This window comes from Vicia villosa, unplaced genomic scaffold, assembly GCF_029867415.1.
Source record: "Vicia villosa cultivar HV-30 ecotype Madison, WI unplaced genomic scaffold, Vvil1.0 ctg.000426F_1_1, whole genome shotgun sequence".
Lineage (NCBI taxonomy): Eukaryota > Viridiplantae > Streptophyta > Magnoliopsida > Fabales > Fabaceae > Vicia > Vicia villosa.
Window position 1 is genome coordinate 490,313 of NW_026705203.1, and position 22,866 is coordinate 513,178.

Here is a 22,866-nt window from a genome sequence, read left to right on the forward strand (position 1 = left end):
ATTGATGCAATTGAAGAGGAAATAGTGGAAGTGTGTAATCATATTCATACTTCTAATCCGTTGGAGAAAACTCTCATAGGAGCTTACAACAATTCCCTTGAGGATGAAGAAGAAGAAATTGAAGCTATTTTGGAAAAGTTGGAGTCTTGTGGAGAAATCAACCAAAAAGAGGAAAAGGTGGAGGAATTAGATGTGGAAAGGAAAGAGGAAGAAGCAAAGGTTGAATTAAAGGTGTTGCCCACTCACTTGAAGTGTGTCTTCCTTGGCGAAAATTTCACCAAACCGGTGATAATTAGTAGCGCTCTATCGCCTAAAGAAGAAGAAAGATTAATCGAGGTGTTGAAGAGAAATGAAGGAGCTTTAGGTTGGGTGTTGTCCGATTTGAAAGGAATAAGCCCGGCTTATTGTATGCACAACATCATGATGGAAGATGACTTCAAACCTATAGCACAACCACAAAGGTGTTTGAATCCGTCCATGAAAGAGGTGGTTAGGAAAGAAGTGGTGAAACTATTGGAAGCCGGGATGATTTACCCTATCTCCGATAGTGCGTGGGTGAGTCCGGTTCAAGTGGTACCAAAGAAAGGTGGGATGACGGTTATCCGTAATGACAAGAACGAGTTGATTCCTACAAGAACGGTGACCGGGTGGAAAATGTGTATCGACTATAGGCGGTTGAACCAAGCCACAAGAAAAGATCATTTTCCACTACCATTTATGGATCAAATGCTAGAGAGATTGGCCGGTAAAAACTTTTATTGCTTCTTAGATGGTTATTCGGGATATAACCAAATCACGGTGAACCCGACAGACCATGAGAAAACGGCTTTTACATGCCCATTTGGTGTTTTTGCTTATCGAAGGATGCCATTTGGTTTATGTAATGCACCGGCAACATTCCAACGGTGTATGCAAGCTATTTTCTCGGATTTGATAGAGGAGTGCGTTGAAGTTTTTATGGACGATTTTTCCGTTTATGGTGCTTCTATTGATCTATGCTTGAAGAATCTAGATGTGGTGTTAGGAAGGTGTGTAGAAACCAACCTTGTACTTAATTGGGAGAAATTCCACTTCATGGTTATCGAGGGAGTAGTTCTTGGTCATAAAATCTCATCAAGGGGTTTGGAAGTTGACAAGGCCAAAGTCGAGGTGATCGAGAAGCTGCCTCCTCTGGTCAACATCAAGAGAGTACGAAGCTTCCTTGGTCATGCAGGCTTCTATAGGAGGTTCATTAAAGACTTTTCAAAGATAGCCAAGCCATTGAACAACTTGCTCAACAAAGGTATGACATTTCATTTTGATGAGTCATGTTTAGAAGCTTTTTAAGAGCTAAAAGAAAAGTTGGTCACCTCACCCGTAATCGTTGCACCTAATTGGAAACTCGATTTTGAACTTATGTGTGATGCTAGCGATTACGCGGTCGGGGCTGTTTTGGGTCAAAGAAGGTCTAAAGTTTTTCATGCTATTCACTACGCTAATAAGGTTTTGAATGAAGCACAAATTAATTATGCAACAACGAAAAAGGAATTACTAGCCATAGTGTATGCATTCGAAAAATTTAGAGCTTACTCGATTGGTTCAAAAGTTGTTGTCTACACGGACCACCTGGCTATCAAATTTTTGTTGACCAAACCGGATTTTAAGCAAAGATTAATTCGATGGATTCTTTTGTTGCAAGAATTTGACTTAGAGATTTGCGATAAAAAAGGGTCCAAAAATTTGGTAGCGGACCATTTGTCTCGTTTGGTCAATGTAGATGTGATGATGAAAGAAAGTGAAGTGAGAGAGGAGTTCCCGGACGAAAAACTCTATGCGATACAAGTGAGGCCTTGGTTTTCCGATTTTGCAAATTTTAAGGCAACCAGTTTGATACCGGAAGACCTCACTAGTAATCAAAAGAAGAAGTTCTTGTCCGATGTCAAGCAATATGTGTGGGATGACCCATACTTGTTCAAAGTAGGAGTGGACAGCATTTTGAGAAGGTGTGTCACGAGTGAAGAGTCCAAAGACATTCTTTGGCATTGTCACAACTCTCCTTACAGAGGGCATTATAGCGGATTACGTACAGCCACTAAGGTCCTACAATCGGGATTCTATTGGCCATCATTGTTTAAAGATGCTCATGAACATGCTAAAAGTTGTGATCAATGTCAAAGAAGTGGGGGAATAGGCAAACGAGATGAAATGCCACTAACCAACATGCTAGAAGTTGAAGTATTTGATTGTTGGGGTATTGATTTTGTTGGCCCGTTTCCTTCGTCTCATGGTAATGAGTATATTCTAGTTGCGGTTGACTATGTATCCAAATGGGTTGAAGCGAGTGCTTCACCCAAGGCCGACTCCAAAACGGTGATCAAATTTTTAAAGAAACACATATTTTCCCGTTTTGGTACGCCTAGAGTGTTGGTAAGTGATGGTGGCTCTCATTTTTGTAATGCACCACTGGAAAAAGTGTTAGAACACTATGGTGTCAAGCACAAAATCACTACTCCTTACCATCCTCAAGCTAATGGTCAAACCGAGGTCTCTAATAGGGAAATTAAGCGGATTCCTGAGAAAACCGTGTCAAGTGTAAGGAAAGAGTGGTCTCTGAAGTTGGATGAAGCTTTGTGGGCATATCGTACCGCGTTTAAGGCTCCAATAGGTTTGACACCGTTTCAAATGGTCTACGGTAAGACTTGCCATTTGCTGGTTGAATTGGAGCATAGAGCACTTTTGGCTCTCAAATTTTTAAACTTTGACTCCAATTTAGCCGGATTGGAATGGAGAGACCAACTTCATAGAGTTGAAGAATTGAGAAACACCGCCTACCACTCGAATAAACTCTACAAAGAAAAAGTGAAAAAGTACCATGATGGTAAAGTAAGGCCAAAAGAATTTCATGAAGGGCAAATGGTACTCCTATTCAATTCTAGGATGAAACTTTTTCCGGGAAAATTAAAGTCCAAATGGTCGGGACCGTTCATGGTTAAGGAAGTGCGAAGTTATGGGGCCGTTGTGTTGGAAGATACAAAAACAAAAGCAAACTGGACGGTCAATGGTCAAAGGTTAAAGGTGTATCATGGTGGTGAATCAAATCGGGACGTGTGCGTTCTCTCACTCGTCGAGCCTTGAAGCACAATGAACCGTCGAGCTCGAACGACGTTAAACAAAGCGCTTGTTGGGAGGCAACCCAACGTTGTAAGTTCTCTTTCATTTGCATTTCCATTTCAGTAATAAAAGGCGCAAGTTTAGTTGTTTAAAAAAAATTCTGCACTGAAATACAAGGGGGACCTGAAATTTGCCACACTTTTTCAAAATTCTGCTATGTTGGCGCCGCGTACCTCTGGTTGCACCGCGAACCAGCTGGCAGAAAGTTTTTATTTTGAAAATTCATTCAGTATGCGTCGCGTACATGGTTTGCACCGCGAACTAACTGGCAGAAACTTTTAAATTTTTAAACCCACTCAGTACGCGCCGCGTCCCTAGGTGGCGGCGCGTGACTTGCGAACTTCATCAAGTCAGTTTCTTAAATTTTTTTCTTCTTGTTTTTTTTTTAGTTTCTTTTCATTTCCTTTTGCAAGCCCTAGAAACCACACTCACACAACCACATACACCCACAACTCCTTCCCTAACCTTCATCCTCAATCTCTAACACTCTCAATCAAGGTATGCATTCTCTTTAAGTTCTCTTGCTTTCCCTCTTTCTTCTTCGTATTAAATAGCTTTTAGGGTTAAAAAAGGGAAATTTTGAGATTTGCATGTGTTAGACTTAGGGTTAGGGAATGGATGTATTATCTTTGTACTGATTTCAGATGAACTAGGTGTGTGTATGTAGTCTTCAAAACAAATTTTGTGAAAAAATTTGGGATGTATGAAGTTTGAAGCTTGATGTTTTTCTGGGTTGCGCACAGGACACGCCGCGTCCTTCTGTTGGCGCCGCGAACCCAGACAAACTCAGCCACTGTTTTGTTCTCTTTGTACTAATGACTTTGAATTGTTGTACTGTGTGTTGGCTGTTCTTTCATAGATGTCTAAGCGTTTCAAGACCACAGCTCAAAGACCACCAAGGGTTGTGCGGAGTGTGAACAAGTTCTCAAACGAAGAGTGTGAGGAGCGATACAACTCTCTCATAAACATAACCATTGTGGCGGAGAGGCTAGTACAATTTTCCCCGACTGGAAAGTATGCCAAGATTTTGGAAATCATCGAGAGTAGGAAGTGGCAAAAGCTATGTCAACCGGTTTGTGAGATAAACTACGACATTGTGCGTGAATTTTACACCAATGCCATTCAAACTGTAGAAGGAACAACATACCACTACCGGACCAAAGTTAGGGGAAAAACAATTCTCTTCAATAGAGATGCAATCAACACCTATTTGGGAAATCCTCTAACTTTAGGAGAAGGCGAAAAGTGTGACTACCGAACAAATCTTCAAGAAGGCAGTTTGGATTTCGATTGGGCAAGCTCTTAGCTATGCGTTCAAGGCAAAAGCTACATGTTAAATGAACAAGGGCTGCCCAAGAATTAGAGACGGGAGGATTTTACTTTGACTGCCCGAGCGGCTCTTGCGGTCTTGTTGAATAATATCCGACCGCGTACTCACACCACCACCATCCCACTAGAAGCAGGCTGCTTGCTAGCATTCATCTTGGATGGACAAACGGTGGATGTAGCTTACATCATCGCAAATGAACTCAGAAAGATAGCTACAAGTGGAACGATCCATGGGGGAAAGTCGGAAATCTCTTTTACCCGAGGCTGATCATGGGCCTTTGTCATCAAGCGAATGTGGACATTCCTGCTGAAATTCATTTTACTATTAACACTACAATCAATGATTATTTTGTTAACAGGTTTTGCGATCCCACTTCAAGAGCTGAAGGAGCAGCCGGTCCCTCTTCCTCCCGACCACGAGCATGTCGTACTTCCGCTTTCAATCAAATGGATTTTTCATCCTACTGCTGCGAGAACTTTGAGGCTTCAAGGAGGTCTCAAACTTTTCTTTTCGATGCCATGCAACAACAATTTCAGAACACCTTTTTGGCACCGGAGGCTCGCACCTTCCCTTCCCAAGCAGATTATGTTGCCTATTCTAATTGGCCTGTGGGCAGGCCAGCTTTTATGGGGGGTGGCAGTGGCCAAGCAAGTGGAAGTGGCACTGCGGCAACGGATGCAGAAATGGAAGACACTTTAGGACCGGTCGGGGGTGGTGATGAAGATGATGCTTGAAGAGGAGTTGGTAGCTTTAGAGTAGTTTTTAAATTCCAGCAATTATAATTCCTAGCATTTTAATTCTAGTACTTTAGTTAAAGTTAGTTTATTGTATTTTGATTTAATTAAATAGTTGGTACTTTTGAAGACTAATTTGCATGTTTTACTTGTGTGTGATTTAAATTGTGATTTGTGAACTTGAAATTTGACTTACCCTACTTGCTAAAAAATTTTGTTTAATTGTGGTTGTTCATTGAAGTAATGGAACAAAGTTGCAAGAGATTGAGTGCTTAATGGATGCAATTGGAGTGGTGATGATAAGAGTGGTATGAGGCAATTTCAAGGTACATTTTTATCGCTTACTAGACTTGGCAATAATCGTGTGATTGTTTGTTCAAAAGTGCATAGCATAAGTTCTTTGAATTACATGTTTTTTTTAATCAATTAGAACTTAGCCATGTGTGAGGTAGCTTTCCATTGTATACTAAATTGCGGGATACCGAACATTATTTTGACACACTCTTATTATGTTTAATCATGCATTAATCCTTGTTGTGAACAATTGTGAAAATGATAGAGGCATTGATTGTTTTGAGAGAAACCACTTGACCAAAATGTTAAATCAATCAACCTTGTGAGGAAAAATCCCTAGTTCCCCCTTTGAGCTTGTTAGGATTCATTTAAATTCATCATTGCATAAACCTTTGAATGAATGAATCCTATTCTTTTGTGTGAGTAAACCTTCAACCAATTTGGTTGCAATTAATTTTCCTTAGGTAGCATTCTTGGTTATCAAAGTTGGTGTGAAAAGAGCTAAGTTGGGGAGAAATACAAGTGTTGCGAGAAAAATAAATAAAGAAATAAGTGGTCCATAAAAGAAATAAGCATTCCTTGTGAAAAAGAACAATTGAGTGTTTTTGAACCAAAGTGGAGTCAAAGAAAAAATAGGAAGTAACACTTGTCTCGAGTAATAAGAAAAGGCTCCCGGTCGTGTGTTGTGAAAAAGTAAAGAAAATTGGATTACGAGGAGGTGTTATCGAGTGAATTGAGAAGAAAATGCTCCCTTAGGGTTTTGTTCGATTTTCCAAAATATTATCCCTTTTTTGTAACCCAAGCCAAGCTATAACCTTTGAAAGACCTCTTGATTCTCATCTTGTTCACATAATTGGTGTTGTTTTGATGTATGCATAATTGGACTTGTTGCTGATTTAATTGTTCGGATGAGTGAAAGAAACCTTCATATCTTCATTGTTCACAAATTGTGTTTAGGTGATTCAAACTTGACATGTACTTGTTGGAACTTTTTGATGTGTAGTTTTGTGCACAACCATTATGCCGTTGTTGTTTTGTCTAGCTTGAGGTAAATGTATCGCAAAGTAGCCATGTACTTTTGAACCATCCAATTGTTTGAAATTTGGTGAGATATTCTCTTGCTATACTTTGTTTCCTTGATGAAAACTTTTGTTTAGGGACAAACAAAGTGGCAAGTTGGGGAGAGTTGTTAGGGACCAAATAGTAGTAAAATTCACATCTTTTATTGGTCACTTTTAACTAATTTCTATTCAAATCGTATGTTTTTAATCACACAATAGGTAAATATGTGATTATTCTTGTTTTAATTCTATTTGAGTAGGTATTTCACTTTCATTGCTAGTTTTGTAGAATTTCACATCATGAAGTGATCAAAGAGGATACAAGCAGAGATAACGCAAGAAGGCTGCCAAGAAACTAAGGAAGAAGTCATCATCAAGCCAGTTCGCGCCGCGTCCAGATGCTGGCGCCACGAACTGAGTCAAAATCAGAAATGTCCAAGTCAGCTCAGTTGGCGCCGCGTCCTCCTGTTGGCGCCGCGAACTGAGCGAATCCAGCCAGCGTGTTTAAGTGAAGATTCTGACTTTTGTGGAGGCATGTGAAGTGGTGGCGTGGTAGACAACAAAAGAGCACTTTTTGGGGCTATTCACTTCTATTGGTCAATTGGGTGGCAAAAAGAGGATGGCAATCATTTCTCCTTTTGTCTCATTAGAAAGGAAATGAATGTAATTTTGATATATCTTTAGTTTTGAGATTTTTAGAAGAACATATTATTCCATTACAGAAAAACAGTAGAGAAAATTATGTTGAAGGCAAAAACGGGATTTCATATCTTTGCAAGCTTTCTATCATGGTGATGAGTAACTAAACAACTCTCTTTGCTAAGATTAGAGGTAGCTATTCCTATTACTCTATGTATTTCTCTTGAACATCTTTGTATGTGAATCTTATTGAATGAATGTAGAATGAATCTTTTGTTTTAAACTCTTATCTTTGATCTATACTATTGTAGAAATAGATAGTATAAATTCTGTTCTAGAGATTTATTCAAGTAATGCATAAGTTGTAGAAATAGATTTATGCATTGCTTTTCTACGTGTATTGCTAGCCAAAGATTGTTAAAATAATATTTTGAGTGAAGAAATTGCCAAGAGATTATTTTAACAATTATGACAATATTACTTAGACATAAGTATTATTGAGGGAATACTAGATTATGTTCATGATATTTAAATTCACATACTTGGTTTGATTAGATACATGAGTTTGGAATAGTGAATCCTAATCTTGGCAAAGTACTTCTTATTTGAAGAAAATTATATTTTGTTATTTGTGTCTTATTTCATAAAATCAAGATAAATTCTAAAACAAACCAAACCAATTTGTAATTGTCAACTTAAAACAATTACAACTATAGAACGACGGTAATATCACCCAATCTCTGTGGATACGATACAAAAATATTTTCCTTGAAAATACTATTTAACATGGTGATGTGATGATGTCAGCAAGGAAACGTTTCAGAAGCAGATGTCATTTCATTGGTTGATTTCGGGAACCGTTGAAAGAAAGTGAGAGAGTGGGTAAAGAGCCCACTACCTAGGGTTTTAGGTCATGTTTAATAGCCTTGGAAACTGAAATATAATGATGGTGTTTGGGGTAGTCGAAATCTGAAGAAAACAAAACGCCACTTTCTCTCTAAAGTCGAAAGCAGCCTTTTTTGGGGGGAATTTGTTACCAGAGATTTCGACCTTGCTATATTTAGAAAGAATAAGGAAAGGCGAAAAGGGAGTTTTAGTCGAAGAGGGTTCGACATGGATTCTAGCAATACTTTGTCGAAACAAGCCTTTGGAAATTGAGTATCAGGAGCCCAACTTCTAAAGTAAGTCGAAGTCGAAAGGGGCGAAGAAAAGAAATGGCAGTTGTTGACGGTTTTTACATATTAAAACACGTGGAGGAGTTTTGTCTGATATCTTGTGCATGGTAGTACACGTGTCATCAAGGAGTTACTCAACTGTCAGAAGCAGTTATTTTGGAAACATCTATTTAAGTAGAAAGATAAAATCGTTTTAGGGGTCCACAAATTGTCTTACACTTTTGATAAACTCAATCTCTACACTGAAAATGAGAAACGAGTGCAATCTGAAAATGTATGTTTGTGTACCAGTTTACATTTAATGCAATCATTTACTTCCTTTCTATTGGATTTTGTTTGTTGTTTTCATCATCTTTTATTTTGCATTTGTTTTAGTTAAAGTCTTGTCATCTTTTCTTGCTTTGTCTTTACTTCAATCTCGTTAATTTTGCTTTATCTTTATTACGTTCAAGTGGGTTTTATTCTCGCATTTACTGCATTCAAAGTCATTTATTATCCACTTTCCATCATTCATTAAGTAATCCACAATAAATCATAAATTAGCACTTTGGTCTGGAATATTTTAATTGATTCCGCAAAAGTAACTTTTAAAAAGGAAACTAGCATTGGTTTACCATTTTTCCGAGTAAACACCTACATATATATGTTATCCTAAATCTTGAAAAGAATTCTTCCTCTCATAATAATTAATACATTAATATATAAAATATATATATATGCGTGCCGGATCCTCGGATAATAAACCACATATGTTTAATGCAAGTGATTAGTTCATAAATTGGGCTGTTATAAATTTTGAATTATTGAACTCCATACTTATTGTGGGAAAATTATACCCTGTACCCCTACGTTTATCCCAATACCCCGACAATTTTTTAAAAATTCCAATTTTATCCTTTTTTTACTTTTAATTTTTAATTTTTGATTTTTTTTTCATTGTTACTGTTTGTACGGACGGTAAGAGGAGAAAGGGAGATTGGTACCTCGTCAGAACCGGATAACCAGACATGAAGTCTTCCGGTTTGTTTTTTTAAAACCTTCATCAACCGGATATCCCAGGGATGGGTATTCCGGTTTGTTTTATTTCAATTTTCCCAACCGGATATCCCATGTATGGGTATTCCGGTTTGTTACATTTTAAGTTTTCCCAACCGGATATCCCCTTTGTGGGTATTCCGGTTCTTGTTTTTTTTAATTTTTTCCTTTTTTTTTTAAATTACTTTAATTTTAACTTTTTATTTTTTTTAATTATATATTAAGTTAAATTAATTATATATATTTAGGTGTGGATCCTCCTTTGAAGAAATGCGATGTAGCTCAAACATGTGTGGATTAATTTGCTGCCATGCGCAGCAACCTTTAAGGTCGGCTTTGGTCGTCTCTCCTGAAAATAATTTGTAATATATGTTAATATATAAGTACATGTAATTTAAAAAAACATTTAAGAAAATATTTACGTACCTCGCCCAACCATAAATGATATGCAACGTGCCTCTGATATCTAACCAATAATGATGTATCCGTAGGTCCTCCGGGAAATGCCGGATGCTGCGGATCAACCTCGGGAGCAGCTCCCTCGCCATCAGCCTCTCGACGTTGTCGTCCTCTTTGACGCATTCCGTCGATCGCACCTCCTCTTCTTCGAACCACTAAAAAACAAAAAATAAAATAGTTAACAATTAAATAAAATGATATTAAAAAAAAAACAAAAAAAAAACAAAAAAGAAAAACAAAAAAAAAAAAAACAAAAAAAAAACTATGAACCGGATACCCAAAGACTGGGTTATCTGGCTAAGGCCCATAAGAACCGGAAATCCCCTTGTTGGGTTATCCGGCTATGTGCAAATGAACCGGAAACCCCATCAATGGGTTATCTGGCTATGTAAAATAGAAAACAAACAAAACCGGAAATCCCATAGCTGGGTTATCCGGTTGAGATATTTTAAAAAAAAAAACTTACTTCTCTAAGTCTGATGAACCGGAAATCTGGAGGCTGGGTTATCCGGTTTTTGGGCTAAAAAATTCCCTCTTACTGCAGCGTGAAAATGAATGAAAATGAGTGAAAAAGTGAAAATTTTGGTAATTTTCACTATTTATACAGGGGTAATTTTGTCCGAAATTTTTTTTGGTAGGGGTATTGGGATAAAAGCAGGGGTACAAGGTATAATTTTCTTATTGTGGAGCAATTCTTATTGTGAAGAGTGGTTTCTTATGTCTGGATAGTTTACTAACATTGCCGCCTTAAATTTCACAGACTGAAAGTTGCATACACTTATGTTTTTATTTTAAAATCACATTAATACTTCAAGTTCGGTTTTTAAATACCTCTTGCAAACAAATTAAACCGAACTAATATGATTAAGAAAAAAAAAACCTAAATAATCAAGGCAGTAATCAAAATAAGATTTAAGAAATCACATCAAATTAATAACTCTTGAGCTTGTACTACATACGCCAAGCAACACAGAATTTAACACATGGAAATAAGATAGGAATTCCACAACATAATTTAAATGAGTTCAAAGCTTAAGGGTCAAATCAAGCCCAGAAGATTCAGAATCGGAAGGTTCATCTTCAGTGTTGAACTTTGATTGATGAATTTCATCTTTGGCAGGAGCAGGAGCCATAAAAAAATTCTTCTCTATGATTGAGTTTGAACTTGTGGCAACATCTTTAGAAGACTCTCCAAGTTTTAGAAAAGCAGCAATTTTATTATTTGCATCATTTTCAACTCTAGAAGAAGTTGCACCACCAAGACCTGGAATTCCAACCCTGCTACTACCTTCCATACTGTTTCTCAAATTAACAAGGGAAGGGTTTAATCTCTCTTGCAAATACATACCACCATGACCATATGCAAAATTATGTGGTGTAACCCTAGGGCTAAAGAAAGATGGTTTTTGAATCATTGAATTCATTCTAACCCCGAGTGATCCATAGGGTGAATAAAGAGCTCTAGGATAACAAAAATAAGGGTTCAAGTGAGTTTGCCCCAACCTTAAAGCACCATACATTTGTTGGTGCTGCTTTAGTAAAGCACGTTCCGCTTTATGGGCGTTCTGGTGCCCTCCTAAAGCTTGTAAAGTTGGATATTCTCTCATGCAAAAGTTGCATGAATAAGATGTCTTGGACTCCGAGTTCTTCTCTCCAGTGGTTTTCTCTTTTTTCTTTTCATTATCAGCCTTAGGAGAATCAGACCATGAACCACGAACTTGAATAGGGCTAAAAAAATTGTGTTCTTGCACCTTTGACGCGTCAACCGAATCCTCTTTCAATAGCTTCACAAAATCAATAGGCATGTTGGAATCCGATTTTGAAGACTGACCTTGTTCATACTCCTTCATGTCCACCAGATTTTTTGGTTTGGAAGAATCACCATAATTTTGTGAAGTGACTGAGAATTCGGATGCCATGGCACAAATTAAGAGTAGCAAACTATACCTGTTGTTGATTTTTGATTTGATGATAAGAGTGGCTTAGAAGAGGTGTTATTTATTTTGAAAAATTACTATCTGCATTAACACACAAATCTTTGTATAAGGAAGCAGATATCTGATTCACATTTTGCTGTCAGGGGATGTATATTGCACCCATTCATATTTGGATATTTGAATTACAATTAAGACACATATTTAAGGAAAAAATTTTGAAACGATGTGGACACTTTAGTGTGTAATCCGTGTGATTGAGTATTAGGTTTAGTTTAATCTTCAGAATTTTGATTTAGGTTTAATGTCTATATTTGTATTTCAAACGTTACAATTAATAAGACCTTTCATTGGTAGGTCAAAAATTTGAATATGTACTGTTTAGACAATTTTAACATAATAGTAAATTTGTTTTTAATTTTTCTATAATAAAAAATGGAATTCTATATGGAGCAAGTCCAATTATGGAGATTATTATTTTTTAAGTAAATTTCATAAATATTAAATATTTTCTAATTGTTTATTATTTAAATTTATTTTTCTTATATAAAATTGTAACTGTTAGCTTTTGAATAAATTTTCCAAATTTTATGTTATATTGTAATATAATACTATATTTAAAAAACTTACTAAATTTTATATTTTGTCTTAACCTTTTTTTAAAACTTACTAAATTTTATATTTTATCTTAACCTTTTTTTAAAACTTACAAAAATATTCTACTTTTACATTATTTTCCTATCTGCATTTCATTCATAATTTTCATAAATAATTTTGTGTTAAAAAAAAAAACAAAAAAAAAAAACTTACTGACTTAGCTTTTGGCATCTGTTTGTAAAACAGTTAATTGTGTTCTTTTTAGAAAATTTTGATATAATAAATAGCATATTTTTTTTCATTTAGTAAATATTATTTTTCATATTACTTTAATTTTAGCATATTTTTTTTAGTAAATTTTTTTTAAAACTTTTTTTTCTATTTTTATTATTATAAAACATTTTTTTTATAAAAAATATAATAGTAAGTTTTGAATAAAAACTTTTAATAGATGCAAATAGTTTAAAATAAAAAACAAAATACAAAAGATATAAGGAGACAAAATTCAAAATCCAGTAAAAACATACAATCAAAAGGTAATACAGAGCAATCTTAAAGGGAAACTAAAAAAAACCTAGATCTAAATTATAAGCTAACAAATATGCATTACAAGTACAATCCAACAAATCTGCATACGGACACAAAATCAAATTGAAAAAAATAGCCGTTTACGTTAGATTTTAATATATATATATATTTTTTTTAAGAAAGCAATACTTCATTAATATAAAAGGGAACTTGGGGTTCCCTAACCCGTATACAAAAGCGACGAGGCGCCCCAAAAAAAGAAGAAGAAATTACCGACCAATTACATTACGAGAGGAAATACAACGGATCCATACAAAACTCGTAAAAAGAGTAATTGGGGTGGGTAATTTTTCCACAAAAAGACCATCTCCAAACTAAAGTCTTAATGTTCCAAACAATATTATTCACACTCCACGCCTCCTTGCGAGAAAGCACACGCCGTTTCTAACCAACCAAAGACTCCAAGTTGTAGCGAGCCAAATTAAATCCAACTTTCTATCCGCTACCTTTTGACTATCAAAGAAACTATGCCAATCCAAAAAATTTGATAAACATCCATCATCTAAAAAAGCCCCTTTACCCACCCAAAAAGTTATTTCTCTCCAAATATTTCCAACCACCAAACAACCAAAAAAGAAGTGGTCCCTTGATTCTTCACAATGACCACAAAAAATGCACAATAAGTCTTCAAAAGGAAAAGACATACCTCTATAAACCAAAAGATCTTTCATTGGAAGCCGGTTATGAAAAAGCCTCCAACCGAACGCTTTTATTTTGAAAGGGGCCTCCGACTTCCACAACAAACCAAACGCTTCCATATGGTTAATAAGGGGACCATAGAAAGAATTTATGTTCTCGTAATAATCATAACAAGAACCTACCGTGAACTCCTTCTCCGAATTACCGAACCAAACCACTTTGTCCTTGCCTAAATCCCATTCATTAAAAGCCTCCAAACGCTCTTTAAAAGACAAAAAAAAGAGCGGATAAGACCGGATCATCCACTACACCCTCGGGTAAACCAAAATCTCCCCACTTCCACACATCCTCCACCCACCCTCCCATGGCCGCCACCGACACATTCTTTAAACGGGAAACCAAAAAGAAATCCGGAAAATCCACAATTAAAGGTTTTTCTCCCAACCAAATAGCATGCCAAAAAGGAGTATTATGACCATTGCGGATAATGAACCTACCACACCCTAGTATAGTATCATTCAAAGAAGAGAAAGGAGTGGAACAGGAATTAATCTTAATAATATCTTTCTACCAAACGGAGTAAGATTTAGAAACACTAACCTTACTATTCAAACCGAGAGCTAAGGACGACACATCCCCGTATCGCGATTTTAACACGTCGAACCACACAGAATTTTGTCCTTGAAGAATCCGCCACCTCCATTTATTGAGAAGAGCCAAGTTAAACGTTTCCACCTTCTTGATTCCTAAACCTCCTTTAGAAAAAGGGAGAGTAACATCACCCCATTTTTTCCAATGAATGCACCTTCTATCTTCCACCCCACCCCACAAAAATCTACTTTGCACTCTAGTAAAATTCTTCACCACTTTCTTAGGCATCTTGTAGAAAGACATAGTAAAAATGCATAAGGAGCTAAGGACGGATTTGAGAAGGGTAATCCGGCCTCCCAAATTTAGGAAGCGATTCGTCCATCCATCCAAGCGGTTTTTCATTTTTTGGAGAAACGGATTCCAAAAAGCTTCCTTCCTAGGATTGGAACCTATAGGGATTCTCAAGAAGAGGAAATTACTCTCTTCCAACCTACATGAGAGAAAATGAGAGGCCGCCTCTAAGAAGTGGGAACTAGTGTTAATACCAATCAATTTACTCTTATGATAATTGATTCCTAACCCCGACACAAGTTCAAAGGCCCGAAGAACCGCTCGCATCGCCCACACATGCCTCCAACTACCTTCCCCCACAAGCAAAGTATCATCCGCAAATTGTAGAATGTCCACTTTGCATCATTCATTGAAAGCGAACCCATGGAAATCCCCCGAAAGCACAGAGACATTCCACCACTAAAACAAATAAGAAAGGTGAAAGAGGGTCACCTTGTCTTAACCCTATTGAGACTTTGAATTATTTTTTGGGACATCCATTCACAAGGACCGACATATTGCTAGAGAAAACCAATAGCTCCATCCACCTTTTCCACTTCTCCCCAAATCCCATTCTTTGAAGCATGTACCGTAAAAAACTCCAACCTACATTGTCGTATGCCTTTTCAAAATCTACTTTGAAAAGAATACAATTGCGACCCTCCTTCCTTGCAAAATCCACCACCTCGTTAGCCACAACAACCCCATCAAGTAATTGCCTACCCAGAACAAAGGCATTTTGACAAGGCGAAATAATAGAGTTTAACACCACCTTCAATCTACCCGCCAAGAGTTTTGCCACCACCTTATATACACACCCCACCAAGCAAATCGGTCTATACTCGTCCAAACCAATCGGATTCTTAGACTTAGTAATAAGGGCCAAAAAAAAGGAAGTGATACCCTTAGCAATTGAACCTCCCGTAAAGAAATAATTGAAGAAATTGATAACATCTTCTTTAATGATATGCCAACACCTTTTAAAGAAGAGAAGAGAGTAACCGTCGGGCCCCGGGCTCTTCGATCCTCCACACTCCCAAACCGCCTTCTTAATCTCCTCCTCAAGAAAAGGTTTCTCCAATTCCTCCACCTCCGCCCCACTAGTGGTCTTAAAGGGAACCCCCTCCAACAATGGTCGCATACCGAACGAATCGGTGAATTTTCTCTCAAAATGAGTGAAAACCTCCTCCCTAACATCTTCTACCGTTTCCACCAAACCTCTCGAAGAAAAAATCGGGCCAATATGATTGCTTCTTCTTCTTTGTTTCATAACTTTGTGAAAAAAAACCACTATTCGAATCACCTTCCTTAAGCCAACTCAAACGAGATCTTTGCAAAAGCATATTTTCTTTAATCCTAAGATTCTTCCAAAAGCTACAAGAAGCTTCTTTCCTACGGATCACATCTTCATCGAACGAGAATGGTAAAGAGTTAAAATGTAACCTTTCATCAACGTCGTTGATTTCGTGAACAACATCTTCAACCTCCAAATCGATCTTACCAAACACCTCCTTATTCCACCTCTTAAGAACCTCTTTGAAAAGTCTTAATTTCTCCTTCAAAATGAAATCACCTCTACCTTTAACATCAAAGCTATTCCACTCCTTCATTACAAACGGAATGAAAGCCTCCGACGAAAACCACTCATTGTTGAATTTAAATGGTTTTGGTCCCCAATTTTTGTTATCCAACATGATCCAAATCGGGCATTGATCCGAGATGTCTCTATCCCCAATCATTTGACCAATAACGTCCCACCTTTCTACCACCGTGCTTGAAAGAAGAAAACGATCAATCTGACTCTTCGATTTACCATCGCCGCTAAACCAAGAAAAATTTTTCTCTTTACACGGAACATCCACCAAACCACTCAAATCAATAAACTCTTTAAAAAGCTCGTGTTCTCTATTATTGCTCATGACCGCCCTTCCTTTCCTCTCCCTCCCATTCTTGATTGCGTTAAAGTCACCTCCCAAAATCCATTCGCCATCGCCCTTCTTCGACCTCAAAGCAAGCAAATCCGCCCATAAAGATTTCTTCTTGGACAAATCACAAGAAGAATAAATGTTAACTATGTAATAAGTGTTCTCCATCCATCTCACCTTTAAACCCAAAAAGCCTTCACCCTTGAAACTGTATAAGACCTCCATCCTATCCTTCCTCCATAAGGTAATGATTCCCCCCGATCTTCCTACCAAATTAGAATAAGAGAATCCAATATCGGAGGATCTCCAAAAACTGTGGGTCAATTCATCTGTCATATTAGTCAACTTTGTTTCTTGTAAAATAAAAATGTCCGCCTTCCCTTTCAAAATAATGGTACTTATCCTCCTTTTTTTAAATGCATTCACTCCCCCCCTAATGTTTAAAGATCCTATAATCATTGCACATTATTAGTATTCTCCTTCCAGCCTTCCTCCTCAGTGCCCTTATTGTTATTCAAAAAACCAATCCTTCTCTCAAGATTAAAACGACCCTCCACATCAACCACCCCCAAAGCCACAATTGCCTCCCATGATTTATCTCCCATGTTCCTTTTTAAAAAGTCCCATTGCCTACCATTATTTCTTCTAATATCCAAGTTTTCATATTGATCACCATAACACGCCGAAAAGCTGCTGCTAAAGTTGTTTCCTACTTCATGAGAAAACCCCTTCACCGTTTTCCCTTTGGTATTGTGATCAAGCCCCTTCCCTCTAAGAGAAACAGAGAGAAGTTTGTCACTGCCCTTAGCCACCCTTTTTTTTTCCCACCGCTGTTTGAGAACAGCCCCCCTCATAACCTCCCTTCATAACATTTAAGGCCACTGCTTTCAGTTTTTTAACACCACCACAGCAACCAATACGAACCCCTTCGCCAATAACAGCCACTGGCCTGGAAATAATATCAGCTTCGTTCGCAATATATCCCATACCACGTCTGCACGATCTCTGTTCTTCACTTCCGCTCGTCCCTACGCCTACACCATTATCTCCCACAATACCAGCAGCCACCACCGAAATGCTATGACAAGAATCAGTGGTGCTATCAATTGTTGAGCATCTGATTTTAGCGAGAGATCCTTCGAAAAATCTGTTTCTGTGAGACCTGTTCTTCGCTCCCGAACCAGAGGTGTTAGCAATCCCATCCACCTTCTCACCTTTAAAGCCTCCTCCATCCTTATGCAGTACTGGTTCCTCGGGTAAAAGCTCCAGGATGTCTTCCGGCCCATATGAGTCTGCTACTTTTTCCGAGTCTGAACCGAAATCTTTCCAATCTGTCCCTGAGTCAAAAGAGTCGCCTACTGAAAGCTGAGTTTGTTGTTTAGTGGCTACCGATCTATACATTCTTGCCATATCTTCCCTTACATACAGTTTACACGAAACTCCATCTATGTTCACCGTGACACTTTCCGACACTGATGTAGAAATTGGAATGTTCAGCATAATCCTCGCAACATCTAAAACTTCCCCTTTGGAGGTGCTGTCATCAACACAAATGAACCGTCCCCATACTTCCGCCAAGGCAACAAAAATTCAGAACTCCATACATGGGCTGGAATGCCATAAATTCTAAACCACGCATCCCTGCTATAATCTATCTTTCCCGCATCCCACTTCACCACCTCAGTAAACCACGACTTCCACCATAAATCGCCTTCGTTAATAAGATCACTGATAAAGCCCTCTTCTTTCTCCTCTAAAATACAACAATTCCCACCGAGCGGCATTACCTTGATCGCATATACCCCTTCCATTTCTAAGTATGTCTGAATATTGTGAGCAGAACCAGGAATACTCACCTTGGCCACGAAAGCCTTTTCGAATCTACGTCTGGTATTTTCATCAGATTGGAAATTGAGAATACAAACTCCCTGGTTGCTTTCATTCTGCCCTGAAGATTTGGAAGAAACTGCTTCAGCATACGAAGCCGGAGAACTCCTATAAGCATCCCTCACCCCGAAATTCCTACTCCCAACGATAGTGTTATCCTTTCTATAAAAGGGTTTGAAACCCCCTGCTCCCTGCCTCCCTTTCACGCCACTACTCGCCCTCTTAAACCTGGGTAAGTTCACATGGATCTTCCTCCCCTCAATGATGATGTTATCCAGACGAACAACCAACATTCTCGCATCGTCCACGTCCGTAAACCTCGCGAAACCAAATCGCTTACCGAAACTGTTTCTCCTGGGAGATATTGCGACCTCCAGAATGTTCCTGTTGCAGCCAAACAACTCGAAAAGGTTCCTCGCAGAATAAACCTCAGGGAATTCAGAGACACACAATGACGTTACCTTAACCCGCATATGAATCTAGATTAACATTGAAATTTGTTAATTTTAGTAAAAGAATTAAAAAAATTATAAATATATATATTGTTTGTTCGTGTACGTAAATTCACACATTTTATTTAGATTTGTACATATTGTGTTAAATTTGTGTTTTTAATTCATTTAGGTACTGTTTTATTTTTTTAATGTCTTTTTGGAGGTATTCATGCATGGTTGGAGCATTGAGTAATAAAGGGCAAAGGCTAAGCTTCAAGATTGCAATGTTTAGCAATTTATCAAAGAATAACACTCAAAATAAGGATGATAAAAATACTCAAATTTGGTTTCCATTTAGTCATAGTTAGTTAGAGCATTGAATAAGCTTTCCAACGCTTTGAATCGGGCGCAAATTGGAGTTACGGTTCTCAAGTTATGACTGAAACAAGATTTCAAGTTGCAGCAAACCGCGCTTAGCGAGATCTATGTGGTGCCAAGGGAGATCTACGATTTTCATACTCGTTAAAAAGGGTAAAAAATTCATTGATCGACGTTGACAAACCGGGATATTTGTGGTTAATTTCTCTTATTCTCTATGTATTTTCTATTTGTTGGGTTTGTATATATATTTACTATGAACATATATATATATATATATATATATATATATATATATATATATATATATATATATATATATATATATATATATATATATATACACTAGTGCAGAAAGTACTTTTTACATCGCGCGAAAAATACTTTTTACATCGGGTCTGGGTCCGATGTAAAGCCCGGCGATGTAATAAGTCAGAGACATTTTACATCGGGTCAAGGCCCGATGTGAAAAATTAACATACCACATCAGTTGAATTCAGGCATCTGATGTGAAAAATAATACAATTTTTTAATAAAAAATATATACGCCCTATTTTACATCGGTTTTCCTATCCGCCCGATGTAATAACAGTTTTTACATCGGTTTTCTACTTTGCCCGATGTAATAGATAAGTTTTTACATTGGTTTTCCATTTTTCCCGATGTAATATATTTTCTGCTTTTAAGCATACAATAGTTGTTTTTCCTATTTTAACCTGTAAATTTTTTTGTACCTAATTTTCCATATAACTTTCAAATACCACACAAACCAAAGTTAGGTCGCTATTTTGCACATTTTTCCCACATACCACATTTAGGTCACTATTTTCATATTTTTCTAACCAATGAAGGATATAATTTCATTACACCAAATAGCTAAGATATATATATATATATATATATATATATATATATATATATATATATATATATATATATATATATATATATATATATATATATATATATACTTCAAAATTTACAAAAGTATTAATCTAGGATACACAAGTGTACAAAATTATAAGATAGTTTACACACGGTGGACTACTACAAAATAACAAAACAACAAATATTAAACCATTTAAGTCTTTTCGCGCCCTTGAAATACCAACATGCATCCACGAGAAGATGAGTTGTAGCTTTTCAAGACAACACCAAAATTACATTTGCTGAGAATAAACAATAACACTAATTAACATCAACAGACAACACCAAAGTTAAGAAACTAGCTCGAATCAGAAATATAGACACCAAAGTCAAGACAATGTCTTACCTTAAGACTAGACCAATATGGAAGATCGAAGAAAACCGACCTCTTTTTCCATATATTTTTCACAATAGGTCGCTTTTGGTACTTTCCAAAGACAGCAGTAATGCCTTGTTGTCGTTGATAAACTTCCTCTCCAGTTAAGGATTTTGGAGCAACACCATGCTCTTGTTCCCCATTGAAAGCTTTCTGTAATCTACAATATGGATGCTAACGATTTAATTTAATTGTAGTTCTGACAAAAATGTAAAGGAAATAATAGCATGGGACTTGCAAATTATAAACAGAAGGAACATTATTAGCTAATATCACCTTATCATCTTCTACTAATTCCAAAAGTTGAGGAGTTTTCTTCAGATTGAAATTAGCTAATAGTTGAATCTAATGTTGCCACGCAATGGAAAAATAGAAAAATACAATACACCTAAATTTAAAAGTATTTCCAATGAATAATCAAAATCAGAAAGGTGTCAATCCCTCCTCTTAGCTCCATACTACGCAAGTAAAAGGGAGTAGATTTCAGTAGCAAACCTTAATTATTTTTGAAATCAGACCAGGTATCAAATAAGGCTACAAATAAGGGAATCAAACGTACCATCCTTCAACAATTCTCTTTTATTAATTTCTATATTCACTTTTTTCATTGCCCTTCTAATTAATAATTACAAGTGAGTATATATCTTCATCAATATACTATTCCTTTTCTACACTATACATATTCTATATATCTATACCTACATTTCTATAATATACTATATACCTTTATGTTGTAAAATCTTATATGAAAGAAAACACACTATAGTCAACGACATACATCTAAAGTATACTTGTTAGTTATTAACCAGTTAGCAAAAATAATTTGTAGGTTTCTTACTATTTACTAAAGATGGATAAGGAAACTGTTTTTGTAGTGAAATAAGCAACAGTAGTGGGAAGACCCATCTCCAGTCTAAGTTGAACTTGACTCTCTAAACGCTCATAGTTTGTAATGCACAAAGTTAAAAGTTGATTGTGAAAGAGTTGTGCTCCAAAGTTACCAATCGCACTGATTTGGCACAGGAAAAGCGGTGCAATTCAATCACAGGCGCGATGCCTTTTGCAGTGGCAGCAAAATATACTGGAATTTCATAAAGTGAATCTCTTAACAAGTCAGCAAGATACGGGATAGAGGTCGAAGTTAAGGGAGCACAAATATCAAAAGAATACCTTTTTAGGTGAACTCAAAACATTTGCATATGGATCAATTAGAAGAAACTGCTTCATGAATTTATCTTTATTCAGGTAAATGTTAATATGTGCAACATAAGAAGCCTTCTTAGATTCATTAATTGCATGATAAAAAATTGTTGTGGCTGTCTTCAGAAATGAAGAAGAACTTTTTGAACCACCGCCTTTTGCTATAGCTTGAGTTTGCAAATTTAAATGTGCCTACCACACAATGTCAATAAATAAGCTTTCGGGTTCAATATAGTTAATACCTATAACAGTACTTGCAAATAAAGTGAATATATTTTCCCACTCAAACATTCAAAACAAAAACAAAAGTATGCATTCAAGTAGAGACAAGTTGAGCATCTAACGACATTCTTCTATGCTCTTGTGGAAAATTGCACTCATCTACTATGGGAGATTCAGGCCATTGAGTGAGATGTCAATGTCTTTTCCTAACTCAAGGGAGTAGATGTATCATTTAAGCTTAGGGAGATGAGTGCAATTTATCCATTTTCATACTATTTCGTCTAAGAAATGACAAACAAGCATATTCTAAGACAGGGGAATCATATAAGAAACAAAACAAAGAAATCGAACGGAAAAGAAACCTAAAGCTTTAGCTTTTGAAGAACATCAAAGAAAGAACATAAAAGACTCACCTTAAGGAAGGACTCAAAGTCAATTTCATCATCCATGTTCTGATATGACTCTGCCAACACATCCTTAATTTCATCCTCGGTAAAAACCTCAGAGAAGGCCTTTAATTTCTTGAAAAAAAATGACAAATCTCCCACGGTAACACGTTTCGATAGAGTTTTTTGTGATACATACTACAAAAATAACACAAACATATTCCACATTTCACAATCAGATACATCTAGATTCTTATCAATAATCACACAAAAAAAACTTACTTTTGATTTGAGGGTTGGAAGTTTGACTTGGATGAACTGGCTCTGAAGCCATTGACTAGAAACAAGGACACCCACAAAACTAGACATGCCGTTAAACTTTGGTTGAGTAAATTGATCAAACAGTTGGAAGAACACACTGACGCAATAATCAAAATCAAACCTTTAACACATTGGAATCAACGATTGCATGAAAAAAATAAAAAATCCAATAGCAAATTCTAAAAAGAAAAGACGTACCTTATGGGTTCAGATTGAAAAAAGTTTTCATTTTTCGGAAGAAAAGAACAAGAGAA

The 22,866-nt window shown here is 36.6% G+C and overlaps 2 protein-coding genes across 2 annotated transcripts; both read right to left on the reverse strand.

Moving 5' to 3' along the window:
- Positions 1-10,902: 10,902 nt before the first annotated feature.
- Positions 10,903-11,796, reverse strand: LOC131628157 (zinc finger protein 1-like). Its single transcript, XM_058899023.1, has one exon. The coding sequence runs from the start codon at positions 11,794-11,796 to the stop codon at positions 10,903-10,905; it is 894 nt and encodes a 297-aa protein (XP_058755006.1).
- A 3,950-nt stretch (positions 11,797-15,746) lies between these two features.
- Positions 15,747-16,817, reverse strand: LOC131628158 (uncharacterized). Its single transcript, XM_058899024.1, has one exon. It carries the CDS (start codon positions 16,815-16,817, stop codon positions 15,747-15,749), a length of 1,071 nt encoding a protein of 356 aa, XP_058755007.1.
- Between the last annotated feature and the right edge of the window lie 6,049 nt (positions 16,818-22,866).

Excerpts from the sequence above, each read along its gene's own strand:
- LOC131628157 (XM_058899023.1), bottom strand. The coding sequence starts at position 11,796 with ATGGCATCCGAATTCTCAGTCACTTCACAAAATTATGGTGATTCTTCC.
- LOC131628158 (XM_058899024.1), bottom strand. The coding sequence starts at position 16,817 with ATGACAGATGAATTGACCCACAGTTTTTGGAGATCCTCCGATATTGGA.